A 23238-nucleotide genomic window follows, 5' to 3' on the forward strand; every position below is an offset into this window, starting at 1 on the left:
GAGAACGGTCTGATGGACCGTTTTCATCGGACGAAACCGATCGTGTGTAGGCCCCATCGGTTATTTATCCATAGGTTAAACAAAAGCAATCTTGTTTTAAATTTAACTGATGGATACCTAACCGATAGAAAAAAAACGATCGTTAGTAGGCACAACCATCGGTTAAAAATCCACTCATGCTCAGAATCAAGTCGACTCATGCTTGGAACCATTAAACTTCGTTTTTTTCAGCACGTCGTTGTGTTTTACGTCACCGCGTTCTGACACGATCGTTTTTTTAACTGATGGTGTGTAGGCAGGACTGACCATCAGTCAGCTTCATTTGCGTTCAAAGTGCAGTGTTTTGGCGGAAAAAAAAATGCTCAAAAACGCAAAACGCCGAAAAAACGCTCAAACACCGGTCCCATTGTTTTTTAGCGTTTTTTAATCCATTGAGAAAAAAAAAAGTAATAAAAATAAAAAAGCTACACTGAAAAACGCTGATTAAAGCTATTGCAAAAAATGCTAAAAAAAACTTTGAAAGGCTCCCTGCAAAGCTACTGGCGTTTTTTATAGCTTTTATCAGCTTTAGGCCCCTTTCAGACGTACGGACGAACGGTCCGTTTATTACAAGTCCGTTTACGGACTTGTAATGGTTCCCTATGGGATTGCAGACGGTTGATGCATCCGCTAACATCTGCAACCATCCGCGTCCGCAAAGATCCGCTTTGCGGACGGAAGAAAACCCTATTTTTCTTCCGTCCGGCGGAACGGATCGGTTGAATACGGACACACGGTCCGTATTCATCCAATTCCCCATAGGGGAGAGCGGAGGAGAGACAGGGCGGTCTCTGCACTGTGTGCGGGGACCGCCCTGTCCGCCGACAGCTCAGCGGGAATCCCCGCTGAGCCAACGGACACACACGGATCGGATCAATTACGGATCCGCTCCGTGTGAAAGAGGCCTTAGTGTGCATGGAGCCTAAAGCTCCAACTGTTGGCGGATAGAAGACTACATAATATCCATATGTGTTTTATTTTATTTAACTGACTTAAATATATATTTATATAATTATATTTATACAATTTTTGAATGTGTTTTCTTTCTTCTGCATATATTTAATAAATAAAAAATACACCAAATCACTACAGATTCCTATTAAGGAGTCTTTAAAAATGAGAAACAATGGCAGAGCAGTAACTGAGCTCAGCTTTTTGAGAACTTGTGGATGTAAACCATCTGGTCCGTTTTCCTGCTTTATATAACTAGAAAACAAGTAGCAGGAAAAGGGTTACGTAATTGTATGTCTCTCGCTGTGGATTTGGTAAGAATTGAAAAAAGAAATGTATTATTGAATAATTATGTCAAATAACCATCATTCCAAAAACATTCCTTAATAGCTCAAGTCAGGCTTGGGATTGTGAAAGTGGACAGCAGTGGGGAAAAACTTCAGATTTCCATTCTACTGTAAAGGTGAGTTAAAAATGCTTTTGTATCGGCATTTTTTAAACAAAATGTCTCTGCGAGTTGGGGCACTTCTGCCAGCCACTGCGAGGCCAGTTTTGGTGGTGCGTTGGCAGATTGAATTATTTTTCAAGCTCCTTATATCACTCAATGATGACATTTATCTGCAGTATTTTAAGTATCTGCCTTGTACCAAAGTCCTAATGAAGAGTTCTTGTTTTGGAAGGTGGATGCCTTTAGGACAAGTCAGCAGTGGTCAATTCCCACATACTTGCAAGTCCAATAAAGATTTGTCTCATTTTTCTGTTCTCTTTTTTTTTATTTTTTTTTATTGTATTCTGTTCTGACTAGATATGATTGCATGTACAGTTGGTGGTATAAATTGTACTGTGTAATATGATATAAAGGTAATGATCAGGTTTTCTTATCTTTTATAATACAGACCTTAATAGTTGTCCAGAGCTTGGATGTCTGGCTTTCTGGTGGGTCTGAGCTCCGGGTGTGGAATCGCAATTTCAACCTCTTGGGAGAGACCGGATGCTTTTCTGATGGAGGTTTGTAAAACAAATGTGTTCTTAACCACTTCATTACTGGGCACTTAAACCCCCTTCGTGCCCAGACCAATTTCCAGTTTTCAGCGCTGACGTATTTTGAATGACAATTGCGCGGTCATACAACACTGTACCCAAATAATATTTTTTTCCCACAAACAGCTTTCTTTTGGTGGTATTTGATCACCTCTGCGATTTTTTTATTTTTTGCACTATAAATAAAAAAAGACAGAAAATTTTGAAAAAAAACACAATATTTTTTACTTTTTGTTATAATAATAATAATAATAATCCAATTTAAAAAAAAAAAAAGAATTCCCTCGGTTTAGGCCGATACGTATTCTTCTACATGTTTTTGTTAAAAAAAAATCGCAATAAGCGTATATTGATTGGTTTGCGCAAAAGTTATAGCGCCTACAAAATAGGGGATATATTATGATTTTTATTTATTTTTTAGTAGTAATGGCGGCGATCTGCGTTTTTTTTTTTTTTTTTGTCAGGCATGCGATATTGCGGCGGACGTATCGGACACTTTTGACACAATTTTGGGACCATTCACATTTATACAGCGATCAGTGCTATAAAAATGCAATAATTACTGTATAAATGTGACTGGCAGGGAAGGGGTTAACACTAGGGGGTGAGGAAGGGGTTAAATGTATTCCCTGGGTGTGTTCTAACTGTGTGTGGAGGGGGACTGACTGGGGGAGGTGACCGATGCTGTGTCCCTATGTACAAGGGACACAGCATCGGTCTCCTCTCTCCCTGACAGGACGTGGAGCTCTGTGTTTACACACAGAGAGCTCCACTTCCCTGCTGTCACCACCGATCGCGGGTACCCGGCGGACATCGCGGCCGCCAGGCACGCGCATCGGCTCCCCAGCAATGCGCCGGGCACAGTGTTTCCCCGCTGCGCGCCCCCAGCGGCGCACACGGGGAATGTAAACAGGACGTCCAGGGACGTCCACCCGGCACTTGAGAGCCGCGCTGTGGACGTTTTTCGTCTACAGTGCGGATATCAAGTGGTTAAACTCAGAAATCAACTTGATATAAGAGAGATAAGGATGTTTCCATTTGTGATAAGCCTCAGAAAAAGTTCTAGTTGCCTGGCTGTCAAAGTGACCCTCTGACTTCAATACCTCCGGTGTCCTGGAACAAGTACAAAGTTAGAGTCAAATTTAAACTCTTGATTTGCATACATGTTCTAAGATTAACCATTTATAAAGTATGAAAGCAATTAAATTAGAATGGCATCACCACAAAAACAGCCACTATTGGAGAATGGCTTCTTAACATACATGATATATACGGCATGGAGGAAACGAAAATACAGACAAATTAAGCACTCTATCGAGAGTATGGGTGGTCTACAAATAGTCTGAAGAATTTAAGACCCATACGAATACCTGAACTACGGGTAAATTCCTAGCAATCTCATGGTATACGTCTATTCGTCGTCTCCTTTACTTTACATATTCCATTTCTATTTCTACATTTTCTCTAATAAATCTACATGGTTACTTTAATCATACTTTTGACAGGCATAACAGTGTTACCTTGCAGCATATTTCTTCTTTTTCTGAGCAAATTTACAGAATATGGAGCCTCGGCCATGATTGCGAGACCCAGCCAGGTTACTGTCTTACATACAATATATGTATTTTGAACACGCTAAATTGGTGGACAATAGAAATGTACCATCTTGTATTCCTATTTTTGTAGATTGTTTGGCATCGTCTTGATGTATTGCGTTCACTGTATTTAAATAAAACGTTATTGTAAAAAAAATTAAAAATTAGAATGGAATCCAAGGGCACAGCTTTTTCAAAAGAAACACTCGACTATGAAAGTGTTTATATTTTGTTTAACCCCTGACTGCGACAGTGGTCACCTGATTGGTAGCCATCCCGCTGGTGTCCAATCATTAGTATGGACCAAGAGCTGTCTTTGACAGCTTGGACTCTGCTGGAAGCATTAATTTAGGGCACAGGAATCTTTGTGGTGCATATATGCATTCCGTGGACAGCAAGAGGATAGATAGATATATGTGTGTGGTTTTTTTAACAATAGGAGACATTACTAGAGAGAGTGAACTTATAACCTTTGACCAATTGAAAAACAGACCTAGTATAGTTTATTATTATTACTATTATATATATATACTGTATGTGTATATATATATATATATATATATATATATATATATATATATATATATATATATATATATATATATATATATATATATATATATATATATATATATATAATTATTTTTTTTTAAGAGACTCTAAGTGGAGAAAAGATGAGCTGCTGCAGGTTTAAAATGCAGGCACCTAAAGATCCATGTTTGTGTGTATTATTATTTTATTTCAGGTACTTGTATAGCGCCGTCAATTTTACGCATCGCTTTACATATACATTGTACATTCACATCAGTCCCTGCCCTCAAGGAGCTTACAACCTAAGGTCCCTAACACACATTCATACATACAGGCCCAATTTAGATCTGATTAACCTACCAACATGTCTTTAGAGTGTATTGGGCAGATCCACATACAATTGCACCGGCGCATCGTATATGAGATGCGCTACGCCGCCGTACCTTACCTGGCTTTAGTTCGAATCCAGGAAGATTTCACGCCGTAAGTTACGGCGGCGTAGTGTATCTCAAGCGGCGTAATGGCGCGGAATTCAATCGGCGATTAGGGGGCGTGTTTCATTTAAATGAAGTGCGTCCCCGCGCCGAATGAACTGCGCATGCGCCGTCCCGAAATTTCCCGCCGTGCATTGCGCTAAATGACGTCGCTAGGACGTAATTTTTTTTAACTTTAACGTGACTTACGTACATTCCGATTCACGGACGAGTTCCGCAAAAAAAAAAAAAAAATCAAATTAAAAACGGGAACGACGGCCATACTTAACATGGCAAATGTAACTATACGCCTCAAAACACCAGCTTTAACTATACGCCTGAAAAAGCCGACTAGAGACGATGTAACAGAATGCGATGGCCGCGCGTACGTTCGTGGATCGTCGTAAATCGCTAATTTGCATACCCGACGCGGAAAACGACGCAAACTCCACCCAGCGGACGCCGAAGTATTGCATCTAAGATCCGAAGGCGTACGCCTGTCGGATCTAACCCAGATGCCGTCGTATCTTGGTTTGAGGATTCAAACTAAAGATACGACGCGGGTAATTTGAAAGTACGCCGGCGTATCAGTAGATACGCCGGCGTATTCTCTCTGTGGATCTGCCCCTATGTGTTTTTGTGTTGGTTGTATTGTATCTTAAAGATGTTCTAAAGGTTTTTTGCCCTAGTGCATTCTCTGCATTAGCCCCAGTTCACACTACCACAAATTGTCGTCCAACTTGAGAGTTCAAAGTCGCATGACAACTCATGCCAAATCAGTTGTTCCGACTTAGAAAAAAAATCCTAGACTACTTTGGTGCGACTTCAACACGATTTGACTTTGTATGCAAGCCGCGATGAAGTCGCACAGGGATGTCGGATTAAAAGTTGCGTGACTTTTGAAGCCCGGCAGCTTAAACAAGGGCTTAAGGTAAAAAAAAAAACTTTCGTTAGCATCTCCCCCATACTGTATGTCTCTAATAACTTTGCACATCAAGATACTGCAATATTTGCCCACTCTTCTTTGCAGAACTGCTGAAGTTCAGTTAAATTTGATGGTGACTGTTTGTGGACTGCAATCTTCAAGCCATTCCACAGATTTTCAATGAGGTTTAAGTCTGGGCTGTGACTAGGTCATGCAAGGACATTCTCCTTTTTCTCCTTTAACCACTTTGTAGTCATTTTTGCTGTGTGCTTTGGGGTCATTGTCATGTTGAAAGCTAATCCTTCTTCCCATTGACAACTTTCTGCCAGAGGGCAGCAGATTTTCTTCAAGAATTTGATGGTATTTTGCCCCATCCATTTTTCCTTCTATCCTGACAAGTGCTCCAGTCCCTGCTGCAGAGTAATGCCCCCATAACAGGACATTACCACCTCCATGCTTTACTGTAGGAATGGTGTTATATGGATGGTGAGCTGTATTGAATTTTCACCAGACATATTGTTTGGCCATAACACCTTTTTCCATGTGGCCTCAAGGTGTGTTTTGGCAAAGCTCAGTGGTGACTGCATGTGGCTTTTTTATTGCAATTCATACAAGCCACATTTGTGGAGAATTTGTGATATTGTCACATGCACACAATGACCACTCTCATAAATTCCTGCAACTGCTTCAGAGTTGCTGTAGGTCTCTTGGTAGCCCCTCTAACCAGTTTACTCCTGGCTCTTTCATCCAGATTGAAGCGACATACCAAATACCTTCCACTTCTTTATAATAGACTTCACTGTGCTTCTAGGCATTGATAAAGCCTTTGACATTTTTTTGTATCCATCTCCTGACTTGTGCCTGTCCACAACTTTATCCCAGAGATCTTTTGACAATGCCTTGCCACCCATAGTTAATTGTTTGCTTCAGTTGCACTACCAAGGACTGAAATGCTCCAGGAAAGCCCTTTTCATGCTGAGTTATTAAAAATGACCACAGCTGATGACCGTTCAGAGTCAAATGGCTTTGTGTACCATATGAGAAGATGATTGGCTACACCTGATTGAGTTTACAAGTCATTTAAAAGAGGGGGTAATTAAAAATTCATTTTTTTTGTATTTTTTTTTTTAAACAAAATTCTGACCATGTTGCTGTTCTATCTTTCACTTGGATGTTGTAAATACAGCTGGTTAAAACAAAAAACGTGTCTGTCTTTATTTTAGCCTGCAAAGCGACAAAATGTGATTATTTTAAAGGGGGGTGATTGTATATGAACAGATGTAGTTTGCAATGGCAAGAAGGAATTTTGTTTACTTGAATACTAAAAACCTTACCGCTTTATCTTTTCTGTCTGTCTTTTTTTTTTTAAAGGTATTCTAGCATTGATTGAACTGCCCAAGAATTGTGTAGCGGCAGCAGTTGGAAAAGATTTAAGTAAGTTGTTTTTTTATTTATTTTGTATTCCAGAATAGCTTCACATCGGTGATTAAAGGATCAGTAAATAAGGTTGACTTAAAGTGGAACTATAAGTAAAAAAAAAAATTTGCCTGCAAGATGTTGTTTTTTGTTTTTTATTGGTAAAGGTAGGCGTCCCAATACTTTTTGGTAATATAGTGTATGTGTCTTTGTGTTGCACAGATATACTTTTCTCCGATAGCCTTTAATGAGTCTTTGCTCCAATAAAGCGAACTATAATAATGATAGTGGGCTAGTGTACTGAACCACCTACAGGCTTCTTGCACTGCGTATATCTCTTGTGTGTAATGCGTGGAAGCTCACTCCTCTGTGTGTTTGTAATGCGTGGTTGCTCACTCCTGTGTGTGTGTGTGTGTGTGTGTAATGCGTGGTAGCTCACTCCTGTGTGTGTGTGTAATGCGTGGTTGCTCACTCGTGTGTGTGTGTGTAATGCGTGGTAGCTCACTCGTGTGTGTGTGTGTGTGTAATGCGTGGTAGCTCACTCGTGTGTGTGTGTGTGTGTGTGTGTGTAATGCGTGGTAGCTCACTCCTGTGTGTGTGTGTAATGCGTGGTAGCTCACTTCTGTGTGTGTGTGTGTGTAATGCGTGGTAGCTCACTCCTGTGTGTGTGTGTGTGTGTGTGTGTGTGTGTTTGTGTGTAATGCGTGGTAGCTCACTCCTGTGTGTGTGTGTAATGCGTGGTAGCTCACTCGTGTGTGTGTGTGTGTTTGTGTGTAATGCGTGGTAGCTAACTCATGTGTGTGTGTGTGTGTGTGTGTAATGCGTGGTAGCTCACTCCTGTGTGTGTGTGTGTGTGTGTGTGTAATGCGTGGTAGCTCACTCGTGTGTGTGTGTGTGTGTGTTTGTGTGTAATGCGTGGTAGCTCACTCCTGTGTGTGTGTGTGTGTGTGTTTAATGCGCACTAGCTCACTCCTGTGTGTAATGCGCGCTAGCTCACTCCTGTGTGTAATGCGCGCTAGCTTACTCCTGTGTGTGTGTGTGTGTGTGTGTAATGCATGCTAACTCCTGTGTGCTGCACTGGACAGACATGCTGCAGGTATGATTTTGAGTCGTGTAATGCGTGGTAGCTCACTCCTGTGTGTGTGTGTAATGCGTGGTAGCTCACTCCTGTGTGTGTGTGTGTGTGTAATGCGTGGTAGCTCACTCCTGTGTGTGTGTGTGTGTGTGTGTGTGTGTAATGCGTGGTAGCTCACTCGTGTGTGTGTGTGTGTGTGTGTGTGTGTGTGTATGTGTAATGCTTGGTAGCTCACTCCTGTGTGTGTTTGTAATGCGTGGTAGCTCACTCCTGTGTGTGTAATAAGCGGTAGCTCACTCGTGTGTGTGTGTGTGTGTGTGTGTAATGTGTGGTAGCTTACTCCTGTGTGTAATGCGTTGTAGCTCACTCCTGTGTGTGTAATGCATGGTAACTCCTGTGTGCTGCACTGGACAGATATGCTGCAGGTATGATTTTGAGTCTAGTATTCTTTGGCAACCCATTCACATAAATAGGCTACATTAATATTGTCCTGGTATATATGGATCTTCAATATGTGATTTGACCATAGAAAGTACCTGCATACACCTATATCAGAGCTCTCCTCTGCAGAAAAATATAAATTTCTGTTTGTGTGCAGTTAGGGTACATGCACACGGCTGTGTAAAAAAGGAAAAAAAAAAACGCAAAGCTTTTTTTGTTTTCGAATCTAATTGCAGGTGTATTGTTTTTCATGGGGACCTGCATACAGGTGAGTAAACATCAGTATCTGTATATTAGTATATAACCAAAAAATCATCCACTTAGGCTGCATATACATAGATACAGAGAGTGTGTTATGGGGTTGAAATCAGAACATAAGGATCGAACTAGAATATTATGCATTTATACACAAGCACTTTTCTGATCATTTATGCAGAAATTTTTGTGCAGGAAAAACCATGTGTATGTGAACAGGAAAATACTGATCTTATATGCTCGTGTACATGTAGCCTTGTAGTAAATTGTATTTAATAATAATACGTTCTCTTACTTATACAGTAAAACCTTGGTTTGCAAGCATAATTCGTTCTAGAAACATGCTTGTAATCCAAAGCACTTGTATATCAAAGATTTTTTTTTTTTTTTTTACGGGGTATAAAAGAGAAGAGAGGCACCTCTAAGTGTAGCAATAAGTTTCTAAATGTTGTACCTTCATTAAATGTAACCATATTGCTACACTTAGAGGCTCCTTTCTTCTTTTTTATACTCCGTTGTGACATATACTCTTATATGAAGACATCGCTTGTATACTGAAATAAAGTCTGTATATCGGTATTATTGTATTAATAATCGATATTCATATTGATGAGAAAAGTTCCAAGAAAATCCGTTCCGTTCTTGTGTAAAAACTCCAAAATGTATTTAATGATAAAATAGTAAAATATCACATGAATATCATCAATTGTAGAATATAAAAATAGCATCAATAAGTTTCTTAATCTTGAAATGAAAGTTGCAAATATATATCTTTGTGTGTGTGTGGCTATGTCAGCCTTCTTCTAAGTGTGAGTGAGCGTGTTCCAGTATGTCAGCTCATTTCCAAGAGTGAGCTTGAGTGTGTGCAGCATTCAAGAGAAGAGAGAGCCCAAATATAACCTACCCCCACCCTTCTAAAAATACGTCATGTAACGGTTCATTTTTGACTTGTTCTACAAAAAACGCGCCAAATTCAAATCTTCCTTAGAAGAGAAAGAGAGGGTCAATTACTCTCAAATTCCTGAGGATAGGGCTGTAAGCTGTGAATAAGTAGCTACATTTTAACCTATATAAGACAAATGTCCTTTAACATCTAAATCAAATATACATATATATATACATACATATATATATACATATACATAGAAATACTGTAGTCTACAGAAAGAATTATATTCCTAACTAAAATACGTTTACATCTTACAACATGTAACCTTATATCTTCATTTGCCATGATGGGGGAAGGTAGGATGTCTATATGAAGCCAGCTAGGCTAATGACAACCATATGCCAGTTATACCATAGAAGCTTATGAGCTATATACTTAAATATATAACAAATGATATAATTCACTTTTCCAAATCCAGACACTATATGGAGTACTTTAAATATATCCAAGTCCATTATTCTCAAAGACCCAACTCCATTCATTCATGTGTTAATATTGTTAATAGATGAATATTAGATATTAGATTAAAGAAAATCTTTATAACAATTCCCTCTCAAAATGATTGATTAACAATCTTTCATTTTCCCATCCAATCTCATTCATAATCATTTGCTTCACATATGTACTCATTCAGATAAATCTTAAGATAATTGACTTGAATATATTCTCAATTCCAATTCCACATAAGGAAAAGTGATTTCGGAAAAACTTTTGCTTCATGTACCATAAAATATTTTGTATACCTTATTCATTTCTTCTTCCTTTTGCCATAAAATCAACCCCCTTAATATTCCTAAATCCATGAATGTAACATAGTTGTACAATACTTTGAAGTATGAATGTCACTTCAGAAATATATGTTTCATTTTTTCCCTCCAAATTGTGCTCAGCATATTTAACTATAATCCATACAACATTTCTAATAACCTTGTCAAAATGTAAATATAAAATATGTTCCTAACTTCAATTTGTTCATATATGTGAGATGACTTCAAAACTAAATGCATATTACAAGGTAAAGTTAATCCTATCTTGTTTATGTAACTTTAAGAAACATGTACTCTATCTTAATTAACACCAGATGTTCCTACTAACTAGACTTCATTGTGAAAAAGTTTAACCCTTTCAACTCTGAAAGTACACTACATGTGTTTTAAAAATTGGTGTGTAACAAATATCTCTTCTTGATATGAAAAACATATCTCGTCACATAAAAAGTTCATATATAAAAACTACAATATATCTGATGGATAAAATTATATCATCAGTCGTGAAAAATAAAAAGTCAATTGTTTTTAGAAATTTCCCTCTCATTAGAGGTATTGATTCTTCTTTCTTTTTCTTCCTCTTGTACTCCTGTACTGTAAAGTTGAAAACTTTATTGAACATAGAAAGACAACAATAATTATGACGAATGAATGTCATATGTCATCTTCTCCCAGAACTATTTTCTTAAGTTTCAAAGGGCTTGTTTGCATCTGGAAGATCTTAGAAATATGACATTTCTCTTCTTTTGGTGACTCATAAGTCAGATCCTGTAAAAGAATGCAGCATCAATTTTTTTGAATGAAAAAATACATTTTATATTTCCTAATATTTCATCATGACATGAAAAACATATTTTGATTATAACATTTATAATTGCCTTACTTGACTTTATTTTTCTTAAACTAGGCCTATACTTCTTATACTATTTTCTGTGTATTTTAAATATTACAAGACGCAATTTCTCTTTTTTTTTTTTTTTTTGTCATGACTCAAAACATTGTTTTAACAAACACAGAAATGTTTTCAATCAACCCAGAGGACTGAAATGAAATATATCCATTCACTTCTGCCCTACAAATTTCAGAGTAATGCGTGCTGTACTGTAATTTTTATCTTCCAATTCAGCATTTTCTGTAGAATTTTGGCTGAATGATATTTTTTGAGTAGCACATAGAATAACCTGCTGAATGAATCTTGATATCATCAACAAATACTAGCTTAAAACCTCTCTCAGCAGTTCTAAAAACATCCTTTTGTACACTTTGCTGAACATGTTCTGTTATTAAATCTACCTGTATAGATTTAGATTTTAACGTTTTAACAAATGGGCAATATCTGTCATATAATTCTCCTGAATTAATTCTCTGTAGGAGAAGTTTTAATGATTGATCAGATGTCGGTAATATGATCTTACTAGATCTCACAATCTTTTCTGTTACTTTAACTGCAAAATAAAGACTTAACAATTGCTTATTATGTGCATCAAATGTCTTTTCCATATTTGTCAAACCTCTGGAGAAATATCCGATTATTTTCTGATTACTGTTTTTTAATTGTGACAAAGTAACTGAAATCGAATTCTCTGATAAATCAGTGTACAATCTCATAGATGGACCAATTTCAATTGTACTCAATGAATGAGCATTCCGCACATCCCATTTCAACATTTTAAAGGCATCTGTCTGGGGTTGACCCCATTTATAAAACACATCATCTTTTTGTCTCAACAAATCAAATAATGGTTTAACTTTATCATCATACTTCTGTAAAAACTCTTTGCAACACTTTATTTCGTTCAAAAATTTATGTAATGCCTTGTAAGATGTTGGAACTGGAAAAGCAGAAACTTTTCTGATTTTTTCCTGTGATAATCTTCTATGTCCATGACTAATTTGCATGTGCATGAATATTACATGACTTCTCATCAATTGAACTAGTTCAGTATTCAGTTTCAGCCCTGCTGTTTCTAATAGCAAAAATAACTCTGACAAAAGAGTAATGTGCTCTTCTGTAGTTTGTGTGGTCAACAAAAACTTGTCCACATGCTGGAAAATACATTCTGGTCTAGAGAATTTAGATAATACTTCCTGCAAACTCTCATGTACTATGCCATCACTAATGTCCAATCCTGGAATTAATCTAGTGAATGCATAGGTTTCTTTATTAAAGCTGAATGCAAGTTTATATTGACAGCTTTTAGTTAATGGTACTGAAAACGTACTGTTGGCTATTTCCAATACAGAAAATATTTTAGCCTTGGCATCCATGTGTGACATTAAATTTAAATCAGGAATAATAGGTGTGTCATTTGTAATGCACTTATTCAATGCTCTTACATCAACTGATAACATATACTCATCATCAGCATTCTTGATAGGCCAAATGCAATTATTTACCACAGATCGTGTTTTCTTTAATATTCCTTGCTGTAAAAATTCTTGTACAATGTCAGAAACTGGACCTATTGCTTTTTGTGGCAACTTATTTTGACTTTGAGGTTTGGGATCTTTTCCTTCAATATCAATTTCAATATCTTTAAACACACCTGTGTCATTTTTGGTCTGACTCCAAAGACTTTTATGTGTTTGAACCAATTTCTCCAATACAAGATTGGCTTTTGTATGAGGCCATTTAAAATCTGAAGACATGTCAGCGACTGCTGTAGAAATGTTCCCAACATTACTGTAAATAGACTGATCTATTAAAATTGGAGCAACATAATTTAATGTTGGAGAAGTTAAAACTTCTTTTTTCCTTGATTTAGTCAATGGAAGTAATCCATTTATCTCATTGTCAGTATTGTTTGTCTTATTGATTGAACTGTTATTAACAGTCAATGTACTGATCTGCTTGACTTCTGAGGCATAAGGCAAGTCAATCGACTTTGAACAAGGATGAACAAATTGCTCAAAATGTTCCTCCTTTCCTAATTCCAATGTTTTTTCTTTGTGTACATATCCACTTTCTTTACTCTGAAAGCAATTAGCATTTCCTGTCTGCTCAATTCTGTCTGTGACGTGAATCTCATCATATCTGGGTGTGGCCATACAAGTGGCAACTCTGATTTCTCCATCTTTCCTTTGTGTGTTTAAACTCTGTCTATCTAGACTTTCTGTACATATTGTATCTTTATTCATTACTTTATTTTTAAACAAAACTTCAAGTTCCTGGTCATATTTTCCAATTGACCGCTTTACCGGCACAACAGACTTTTTCTTAGAATCATCACTATCATTACTGTAGCTTAACTCTGCTTTAAACATTACATTATTCTGTAATTCCAACAACTGAATATCTTTTATTTGAATTGCACTTTGCAAATCATCTATTCGTTCAGTCAAAATTGAACATTTAGTACATAGACTATTGTCCTTCCCTGTTGCACAATTATCATTCCTTTCAGGAGCTAAAATCATTGCATCAAAAACTTTAACAAGCTTCATCAAATTCCTAATCTGTTTGCTGAATTTCTTAAAAGTAAATTTTGACTTTTGGATCTCAATATTAGATTGTAAGCATTCATTGAACATGTACCTCCATAATTCATCATCTTTAACAAATTTTGACAGATTTTTGAATTCTAAATTACTCTCACTAGATAATTCATTAATAAAATCCATTACTTACCAATTTAGGACAACTTCTTTCGCGCTTTCCCTCTCTTTACGGGAAATTACGTCATCAAGAAACAGGATTTTCTTACGTGTGTAAACTTCTTCACCAAATAATTCTATGTTTCCAGATCCATTCGATGATGCTGAAAGTTCTTTCGTTTTTATTTCTCCTTGAAGCTTGTCTGCATGATCAATGCTTGTTTTCCCTCTCGACAAGCGATAGGAGAAATAATTCAAAAACGTTCGATATTCAAGCAAATCGATTCTGGCTAAGGCTCGCCATTGAAATAAAGTCTGTATATCGGTATTATTGTATTAATAATCGATATTCATATTGATGAGAAAAGTTCCAAGAAAATCCGTTCCGTTCTTGTGTAAAAACTCCAAAATGTATTTAATGATAAAATAGTAAAATATCACATGAATATCATCAATTGTAGAATATAAAAATAGCATCAATAAGTTTCTTAATCTTGAAATGAAAGTTGCAAATATATATCTTTGTGTGTGTGTGGCTATGTCAGCCTTCTTCTAAGTGTGAGTGAGCGTGTTCCAGTATGTCAGCTCATTTCCAAGAGTGAGCTTGAGTGTGTGCAGCATTCAAGAGAAGAGAGAGCCCAAATATAACCTACCCCCACCCTTCTAAAAATACGTCATGTAACGGTTCATTTTTGACTTGTTCTACAAAAAACGCGCCAAATTCAAATCTTCCTTAGAAGAGAAAGAGAGGGTCAATTACTCTCAAATTCCTGAGGATAGGGCTGTAAGCTGTGAATAAGTAGCTACATTTTAACCTATATAAGACAAATGTCCTTTAACATCTAAATCAAATATACATATATATATACATACATATATATATACATATACATAGAAATACTGTAGTCTACAGAAAGAATTATATTCCTAACTAAAATACGTTTACATCTTACAACATGTAACCTTATATCTTCATTTGCCATGATGGGGGAAGGTAGGATGTCTATATGAAGCCAGCTAGGCTAATGACAACCATATGCCAGTTATACCATAGAAGCTTATGAGCTATATACTTAAATATATAACAAATGATATAATTCACTTTTCCAAATCCAGACACTATATGGAGTACTTTAAATATATCCAAGTCCATTATTCTCAAAGACCCAACTCCATTCATTCATGTGTTAATATTGTTAATAGATGAATATTAGATATTAGATTAAAGAAAATCTTTATAACATATACCAAAGCAAAATGTATTAAAACATTTTGCTTGTCTTGCAAAACGCTCTCAAACCAAATTACTCTCAAACCAAGGTTTTACTGTAGTTTAAATGTCTGGCATTACTGTCTGTACATTTGTGTAACCTTTTTTTTTGTTTTTTTGTGTTTTAGTTATCTTTAAAATAAGCATGTCCAAAGAATTGGATAAATGGGATATTTTTCAGATGAAATGCCTTTCAGGTCACCAGGACATTGTTCGAACTGTGATAAATGTCAACGGTTAGCATCCTTTTTTTACTTTATTCTATGCACTTTCTGAACATTTTTGTATAATTAGTGTAATACAGACGTGCAAACACATTTTATTTTTGTAATGAACATCATCTTCTATATTTACAATTTATTTATTTAAAAAAGTTGTTCGTCATACAGCAGATGCCCAAACTGACAGGTTAGTTGTCCTTCAAGAGTGATTTGTTCCCATGCAGACACTTTTTTTTTTCTAAATAGACAGTTCGAATCTCATCCTGTTCAGCAGGGACTGGCTGAGATTCAAACCATGTATGGGCAGGCTGATTGTACCCAAGTTGATTGATTGAGCAACTTGGGTACAACCAGCCTGTTGATTTTTTTTTTCTGAATACAGTTACTGGCAGCGGCTATAGCTGCTAGTAGTAACCATTGTATTCTGCCAACCGGTAATGTACTCCATGTATCCCCACCGTTAGAGTACAATAGGAGGCATTCCCCCATCAACACTGACTATGATGATGGCGGAATCAGGCGTGTAACGGCAATCCAAGTATGAAAGGGGTTAACACCATTTAGGATATTCCATTCCCGAACACAAGGCAGCTACCGACACTTCAGTGAGGCGAACAAGACCCATAGGAATAATTCTCCCTCAATAACGAGACAACGCTCTGTCTTAAAGTTTAAGCAGGAATGACAATCTTTATTAAAAAAAACTACAAGTTTTATACACCAAAAGAGGAGGTTCTTACATTCTCCTCATTTTTCTCTGAAAATACACATTGGATTAGATCTAATTTTACATGAGCTAATTAACTAATCCCCCTTACAGCAGCTGATGACTCAGAGACCTGACCTTTAGGGTCCTTCCACACGAGCGGACCGTTCGTCCGTTCATTACAAGTCCGTTAACGGACTTGTAATGAATCCCTATGGGAACGCGTCCGTTAGCGGATGGAGCATCCGCTAGCGTCCGCGTCAGTCGGGATCCGCTTTTCCGAATGGAAGAAACCCTATTTTTCTTCCGTTCGGCGGAACGGACCGGATGCAGACGGACAGACGGTCCGTCTGCATCCGGTCCCCCATAGGGGACAGCGGAGCAGAGACAGGGCGGTCTCTGCACTGTGTGCGGGGACCGCCCTATCCGCCGACAGCTCAGCGGGGATCCCCGCTGAGCTTTGGCGGACACACGTAGCGGACCCAGAAACGGTCCGCTCCGTGTGAAAGAGCCCTAAGGCTAGACTTGGCGTCTGTGTCAGACAAGGCGATTTTCTTTCTTTCGACCTGTAGTGGAAGGAAAGAAAATCATATCTTCTATGGTCAGATTTAGAACTAGAGGAAGCAATTATTTTTTTTGTACGTGTTCATGCATTTTCAATGACTGTATAATACATAGCAGTATTCCCTGTGTGAGTGAGCCATTTACTGACACTGCCTGCTATTAGTATTTTAGTTATGAGGGCTGCAGATAAGACATGTTTTTTTATTGCGGTCAGTAATTGGGCGTAAATGTTTATTTTTTTTAGTTAATTGAAGTATTTTGTGTGCCATCTGTTTTGGTTTCTTATTCTGTAGAGTTAACATTTGTGAGCGGCTGTGATGCTGGAGAGCTGATTGTGTGGGATGCTTTAGACTGGTCTATCCAAGGCTCTGAAAGAAACTTCCCACACATGTATCCACAGCAAGACTCTCCTCCAGAGAATAGACTGCTGCCACCACAAGAGGAGGTGTCCATACAACACCTGTCGTCTGATAGAGAGGTCTGTATTCTGTTTCTGTTTCAGTTCTGATGACATGCTGTAAATTTCTTTATCGTTACATCACGGGACACAGAGCGGCATTCATTACTATATGGGTTATATGGAGTACCTTCAGGTGATAGACACTGGCAATCTCAAACAGGAAATGCCCCTCCCTATATAACCCCCTCCCATAGGAGGAGTACCTCAGTTTTTACGCCAGTGTCTTAGGTGTTAGTCATGGTTTAGCTTGCCTCCGCATCCTTGGGATTAGGTGAGCTAACCGGTTCTGTCCAAAAAAGCCTCAGCGCTAAAGTGGTCAGTAACCGGACCCCAAACCCTTGGGGTATAGCCCATAATGCTTTTCTTTTTAGAGAGCTGGACCCTGGGCCCAGAACTTAGAAAACCTTTGGGTACCTAATGTTTTCTTTTTTTTTCCAAATATTTTTATTAGGTTTTCAAAATGTATAAGTACAGGTTAACACAACATATTATAGCATCTTATTTTTCAACAAAGAAGAGATACATTGTACAAACAATGAGGAAGAACATTGTAAATACTATACTGTGGAGGCTTAACAAAAGTGTAATCTAACACTCTAAACAATGAGGGTAAAGCGGGGGATTGGGAGAAAGGGGAGAAAAAGACAATGTTTATCAATGTTAAGAAGGGTGATGACCAAAGAGCATAGAAGGAAAAACTCAGTGTGTGTGTATAGACAATATATCCGATTGTTATATTCCTATAAGAATTTAAACTAATATAAAGAGATTCATGTACCAGACTAACAATATCAATTTTCTAACATATTTTTAAATTCTCCAGAGTCTAAAAATTGCAACCAGCATGCCCATTTTTTGTAAAACTTTTCGGAGGAATCCGAAGATTGACTGATCAAATCTTCCATATTTGCTATGTGTTGGGTTTTTCTCAACCAGTCAGAAATAGATGGGGGAGAAGGTTGAAGCCATTTTGCGGGAATGCAGAGTTTAGCTGCATTTATTAGGTGTAAGATTATTGAATTTTTGTAAACCGAATTTGGCAAGGTAGAATGATGCAACAAGTACTGTTGAGCGTTAAAATCCGGAGCATATGTAGTGATTTTGTATATCATATCGTGGACTTGTTCCCAAAATGGTTTGATGTTTTTACAATCCCACCATATATGGAGTAGTGTACCTACCTCCGAATTACATCTCCAACACAAGGGGGATACATTTGGGCTAAATTTATTAATGATATGGGGAGTCCTGTACCATCGCGAATACAACTTGTATCCGTTTTCTTGGGTAAGTACGTTCAAAGATCCCTTGTGTATCCTGCGGAACACTGTTTCCCACTGTTCCGAAGAGAGAGATATATTTAATTCTTCCTCCCATTTTAGATTAGATATATCAGTTTTTATATCAAATCCTGAGTAGAATAGAGAATGTAGTGTAGAAATCAAATGTTTTTGGGGAGATTTTTTCAGACATAAAATTTCAAATGGGGTTTTCAGTCTGTTCCAGTTGTAGCCAGGGTGAGGTTTATTCGCAAATTGACAAATAATCTCAAAATCATGTTGAGATATATTATCGTCTGGGTGATCTGCAAGAAAGGACTCATACGATACAGTGGCACCGTGTTTAAAAAGCATGTTAATTCTTAATGTGTCATTCAGACATGGGCCAGTAGGCTGTATATAATATCCTCCTAAATGTATTTCTGGGTTGTGAAGCAAAGGAGTCATAGGACCATATACCGATGAAACTTCAAATTTTTTACAAAGAGATTTGAAAATGCGTAATGTGTTTCCAGTGATTAAATGGGAGTTAACTCTTTTAGGGATTTTACTGGGATGAATCCAAGGCAAGTGTGTTAGGGGGATAGGTTGCGAGTAAGCTGATCCCTCCAGGTTAACCCAATCTTTTACATGTGCATGTAGATGCCAGTCTGCAATACGGGTCAAATGACATGCCCAATAGTATTTTTGTAAATCCGGCAAGCCTATTCCCCCCAAAAGTTTGGGGACTATGAGCTTATCCCATTTTATTCTAGGTTGTCTCATGTTCCAAATGAATTTCAGGCACATTCGTTTGAAGGTCCTAAAGAATGTGCATGGAACTCTCGTTGGTATAGTTTGTAGCAGGTATAGAAATCTTGGGAGAACGTTCATTTTAATAATGTCCGCCCTCCCAAACCATGAGAAGAAACTCGAGCCCCACTTAAGTAAATCAGCTTTAATTGTGGTAAGTAGTGGTATAAAGTTCTTATCAAACAAGTCTTTCACGTTAGGCGTTAAATTAACCCCTAGGTAAGTCAGGCATTCCTTTTCCCAACTAAAAGGAAAGTTTTGTTGGCAAAGTGATACAACAGAACCTGGCAGAGAAATATTCAGAGCCTTAGATTTGGCGAAGTTAATTTTCATATTAGAGATGTTATAAAATAGAGAAAGGTCCTTTAATAAATTGGGAATAGTAGTGATGGGACTAGATAGGAATAATAGGATGTCATCTGCATAAGCAGCTAATTTATAAGTTTTATCATTTATAGTGATACCCATGACATCCGTGTTCATTCTGAGTTTACATAAAAAAGGTTCCAGTATAAGTACAAAAATTATTGGAGAAAGTGGGCATCCCTGTCTTGTTCCATTCGACACAGAGAAAGCCTCTGACAGTCCGCCGTTAACTTTGACCTTAGCCGTGGGTGATGAGTATAGTAATTGAATGAATTGAAGTAATCTGTCTTGTAGTCCTATAGCTTTTAGTGCTTCAAGCATATAATCCCAGGCTATCCTGTCAAAGGCTTTCTCTGCGTCGAGGGATAATAAGAATCCTGGTGAACTATTATTCTGGAGCCAATTTTGAATAAGGATCGCTTTTGTGGTATTGTCTCTCGCCTCCCTACCTGGAATAAATCCAACCTGATCTAGGGCAATAAGATTGGGCAATAAGGGTAACAAGCGATTAGCAATAATTTTAGCGTACAATTTAACATCTACGTTTAGGAGCGAGATAGGTCTGTAGTTGGATACCATTGTTATATCTTTATTAGGTTTAGGAATTACCGCTATATGTGCTTCTAATACATTTTTAGCAATATCTGGGGGAGCAGGAATAGAGTTGAATGCTTGTAAAAAATTTGGGATAATAATTTCTGGGAAAGTTTTATAATAGTTCACCGTAAACCCATCAGGTCCTGGGCTCTTGCCTGTATTCAGTTGGTTAAGAGCTAGTAAGGTCTCGGTTAAATCTATAGGTTTCTCCAGATCTTTAGCGATTGTCAAATCTATAGGTTTAGGACTATATGTTTTCAGAAAATCTGAGATGAGATTTTTTCTATCAAGTGAATCCCTAGGAGGAATCATAGTGGGTAAGTTATATAAATGGGAATAGAATTTCCGGAACTGGTTTGCAATATCATTGGAATTGCTGTATGATCTCCCAGCAGAATCAGATATGGAGTATATGTTACTATTTGTCTTTGATTTTTCTGAATTAATAGTGTTAGCTAAAAGTCTACTGATTTTGTTGCCAAATTCATAAAAGACTTTTCTTGATAGATTTAAATTGCGTTTGATTTTTTTTTCTAGTAGCAAAAGGAGTTCTTCCCTGGCTTTAATAAGTTCTGAAAGAGTTTCCTTTGCTAATGATTGTTTATGTTTTTTTTCCAAACAATTAATTCTGTCTGTGAGATCTTTAATGTACATCTGTCTCAACTTATTTCTTCTAGAAGCTAAGGAAATTAGTTCACCTCTGAGTACGCATTTGTGTGCTAACCAAATGTTTAAAGGATGAGCATCTGTTGAATTATTATCTTCAAAATAATGTGCCAGTTTAGTTTTTAGTGATTTGACGTTGTTGGTGTCATTTAGCAGGGAATTATCAAGTTTCCATATAGGAGGTATTAAAGGTTTTTCCTTGAATGATACAGACATAGCTATTGGATTGTGATCTGAAATAATCATAGGGTCTATAGTAGCATCTATGAGAGTATCTAAGCCAATTTGAGATATCAATAGATAATCCAACCGTGAATATGTATTGTGGGGCGATGAGTAAAATGTAAAATCTTTACCATTAGGATGTAAAGTTCGCCACGCATCATGTAGTGACAACTTGTGAAGGGAATTTTTAATTGTCCTGAGAGCTTTGTATGATATTTTGGAAGATCCAGATTATGTGTCTAGTAGAGGGTTGAGGGCTAGATTAAAATCCCCCCCAACAATGAGCATGCCGGTCGCAAAAGATTCAAGAGTTTCCAACGTATGTGTAAAGAATGGAGCATGCGATTTATTAGGTGCATACAAATTAGCAATTGTGATAGGAACATTAAAAAGAGAGCCCTTGAGAAACAAAAATCTTCCTTCGCTATCAATTTTGGAGTCTATTAACTTAAAAGGACAATATTTAGATACCAAAATGGAGACTCCTGCCGTTTTAGAGTCAGGGTTGGTAGCATTATAAATATGAGGGAATCTTTTGTCTTTAAATATCGGAACGTTATCCGTCTTAAAATGGGTCTCCTGAAGTAATATGATGTCAGCCTTAGATCTAGTAAGTATTAAAGATAATTTAGACCTCTTTTCGGGCACATTAAGGCCTTTTACATTTAAGGAATAGAATTTAACCTTGTTTAGTTGAGTTGTTGAGTTTGCAATTGGATGAGTCATCGCCTCAAAAGGGAAGGGTATGTAAGGGATAAGAGTAACAGCGAGGGTGAGAACAGGCCAATTTATTGAGTAGAATAGAAATATAAAGAAGATAATAAGTAAAATAAAATCAACAACAAAAAAAAAAAAAAAAAAATTTGTCTATCAAATCACGACAATTGATATTTATAACACAAGTATTATGTGTATACAAATGCGTCAGAACTATAGACTATTGAGGAGAAAAATAAATAAATGAAATAAATAAAAAAGGGGACCACCCTTTAGGGCGGTAAAATCGGTAAGAAATAAAGCAGACTCTTCTTGTCACTGACCCTAATAGGGTTAGGATAGAGAGTTCTACTTTGTGGGGGTTGGAATGAAACTGAACCAAGATAGAGCACAGGATCCGCAGACTGCCCACCATTACAGACCTGCAAATCATTGTATGTGTTAGCAGTAGGAGATCGAGACGGGAGTAGAAAAGTATCCATTAATCTAAATATTTGACCAGAGGGCATAACAGTGTTTCGGTGTGTATCAAAGTATCAAAAATCTACCGTACAACATCACATTAGAAGAGTAATCAAAACATGCCAATTTTTCTTTTAAATAGAGTGGATACTTTTTTGTCAACAATAAATAAAAAAAAAAAAGGGGGAGAAACACGTGAAAATGAGTGAATTGGCAATAGCATCAATAAAGTGAATTGTATTGCAATTTTATACACTCAAATAAAAAGAAAAACTAATACAGATATGTAGGGATATAATAGGCTGTGTAACTTTTGTGATACAGCCAACAAAACAGTCTCCTTCAAACCACAATAAATATATTTATTGCAAGATCCCTTGCGGAAAGCATTCAAATGGGAATTTTTTTTCCCCCTGCTGGAGATTGAATCTCTGACAGGAGCATCCATCAGCCAGAGTGCAAAAATAGAACAACTATATAATATTCACTAAGATTGCACCAGTGTTTGGACATCTGCTCAGACTAATACCGAACATATACACATTAATTATAGCAGTATGAACTAATGTTAAAAAGAAAACAACAAAAACATAGATAGATAATCAAAACATGAGAAGCAGCTTGCAAGAGGAAGATCTTCAGTATTCTCTCCTAGATTTTCTATTGCGTGTTGAGCTGGGAGAATGGATGTCGGCGTGTTGATCTCTTGAAGATAAGGGTGACTTCTCCGTCGACAATGAACGACGTCGTCTGTATCTGGACGGTGCTACTTCCATCACATCATCATGTGCATTTTCTTTCCTATTAGAACGAGATCTGAAATCTGCGTACCAATCCGGAACATCCATATAAGGGATATC

General features: G+C 37.2%; 1 protein-coding gene and 1 long non-coding RNA gene across 2 annotated transcripts in view; one reads left to right on the plus strand and one right to left on the minus strand.

The window, feature by feature from the left end:
- The window catches only part of WDR41 (WD repeat domain 41), a 77215-nt gene that overhangs the window by 37106 nt on the left and 16871 nt on the right, over window positions 1-23238 (plus strand). The window contains exons 5-9 of the mRNA XM_040340878.1: window positions 1391-1453; window positions 1887-1998; window positions 6927-6989; window positions 15451-15558; window positions 17107-17291. Coding sequence (XP_040196812.1) covers window positions 1391-1453; window positions 1887-1998; window positions 6927-6989; window positions 15451-15558; window positions 17107-17291 — 531 coding nt within the window. The remainder of the gene's footprint in view (window positions 1-1390; window positions 1454-1886; window positions 1999-6926; window positions 6990-15450; window positions 15559-17106; window positions 17292-23238) is intronic.
- On the minus strand, window positions 9382-15289 carry LOC120929453. Its single transcript, XR_005747389.1, has 2 exons — window positions 14087-15289; window positions 9382-11226 (listed from the first exon to the last, which is right to left on the minus strand). It is a non-coding gene; the product is annotated as an uncharacterized LOC120929453 (long non-coding RNA).

Source organism: Rana temporaria, chromosome 1 (genome assembly GCF_905171775.1).
Source record: "Rana temporaria chromosome 1, aRanTem1.1, whole genome shotgun sequence".
NCBI classification, from domain to species: domain Eukaryota; kingdom Metazoa; phylum Chordata; class Amphibia; order Anura; family Ranidae; genus Rana; species Rana temporaria.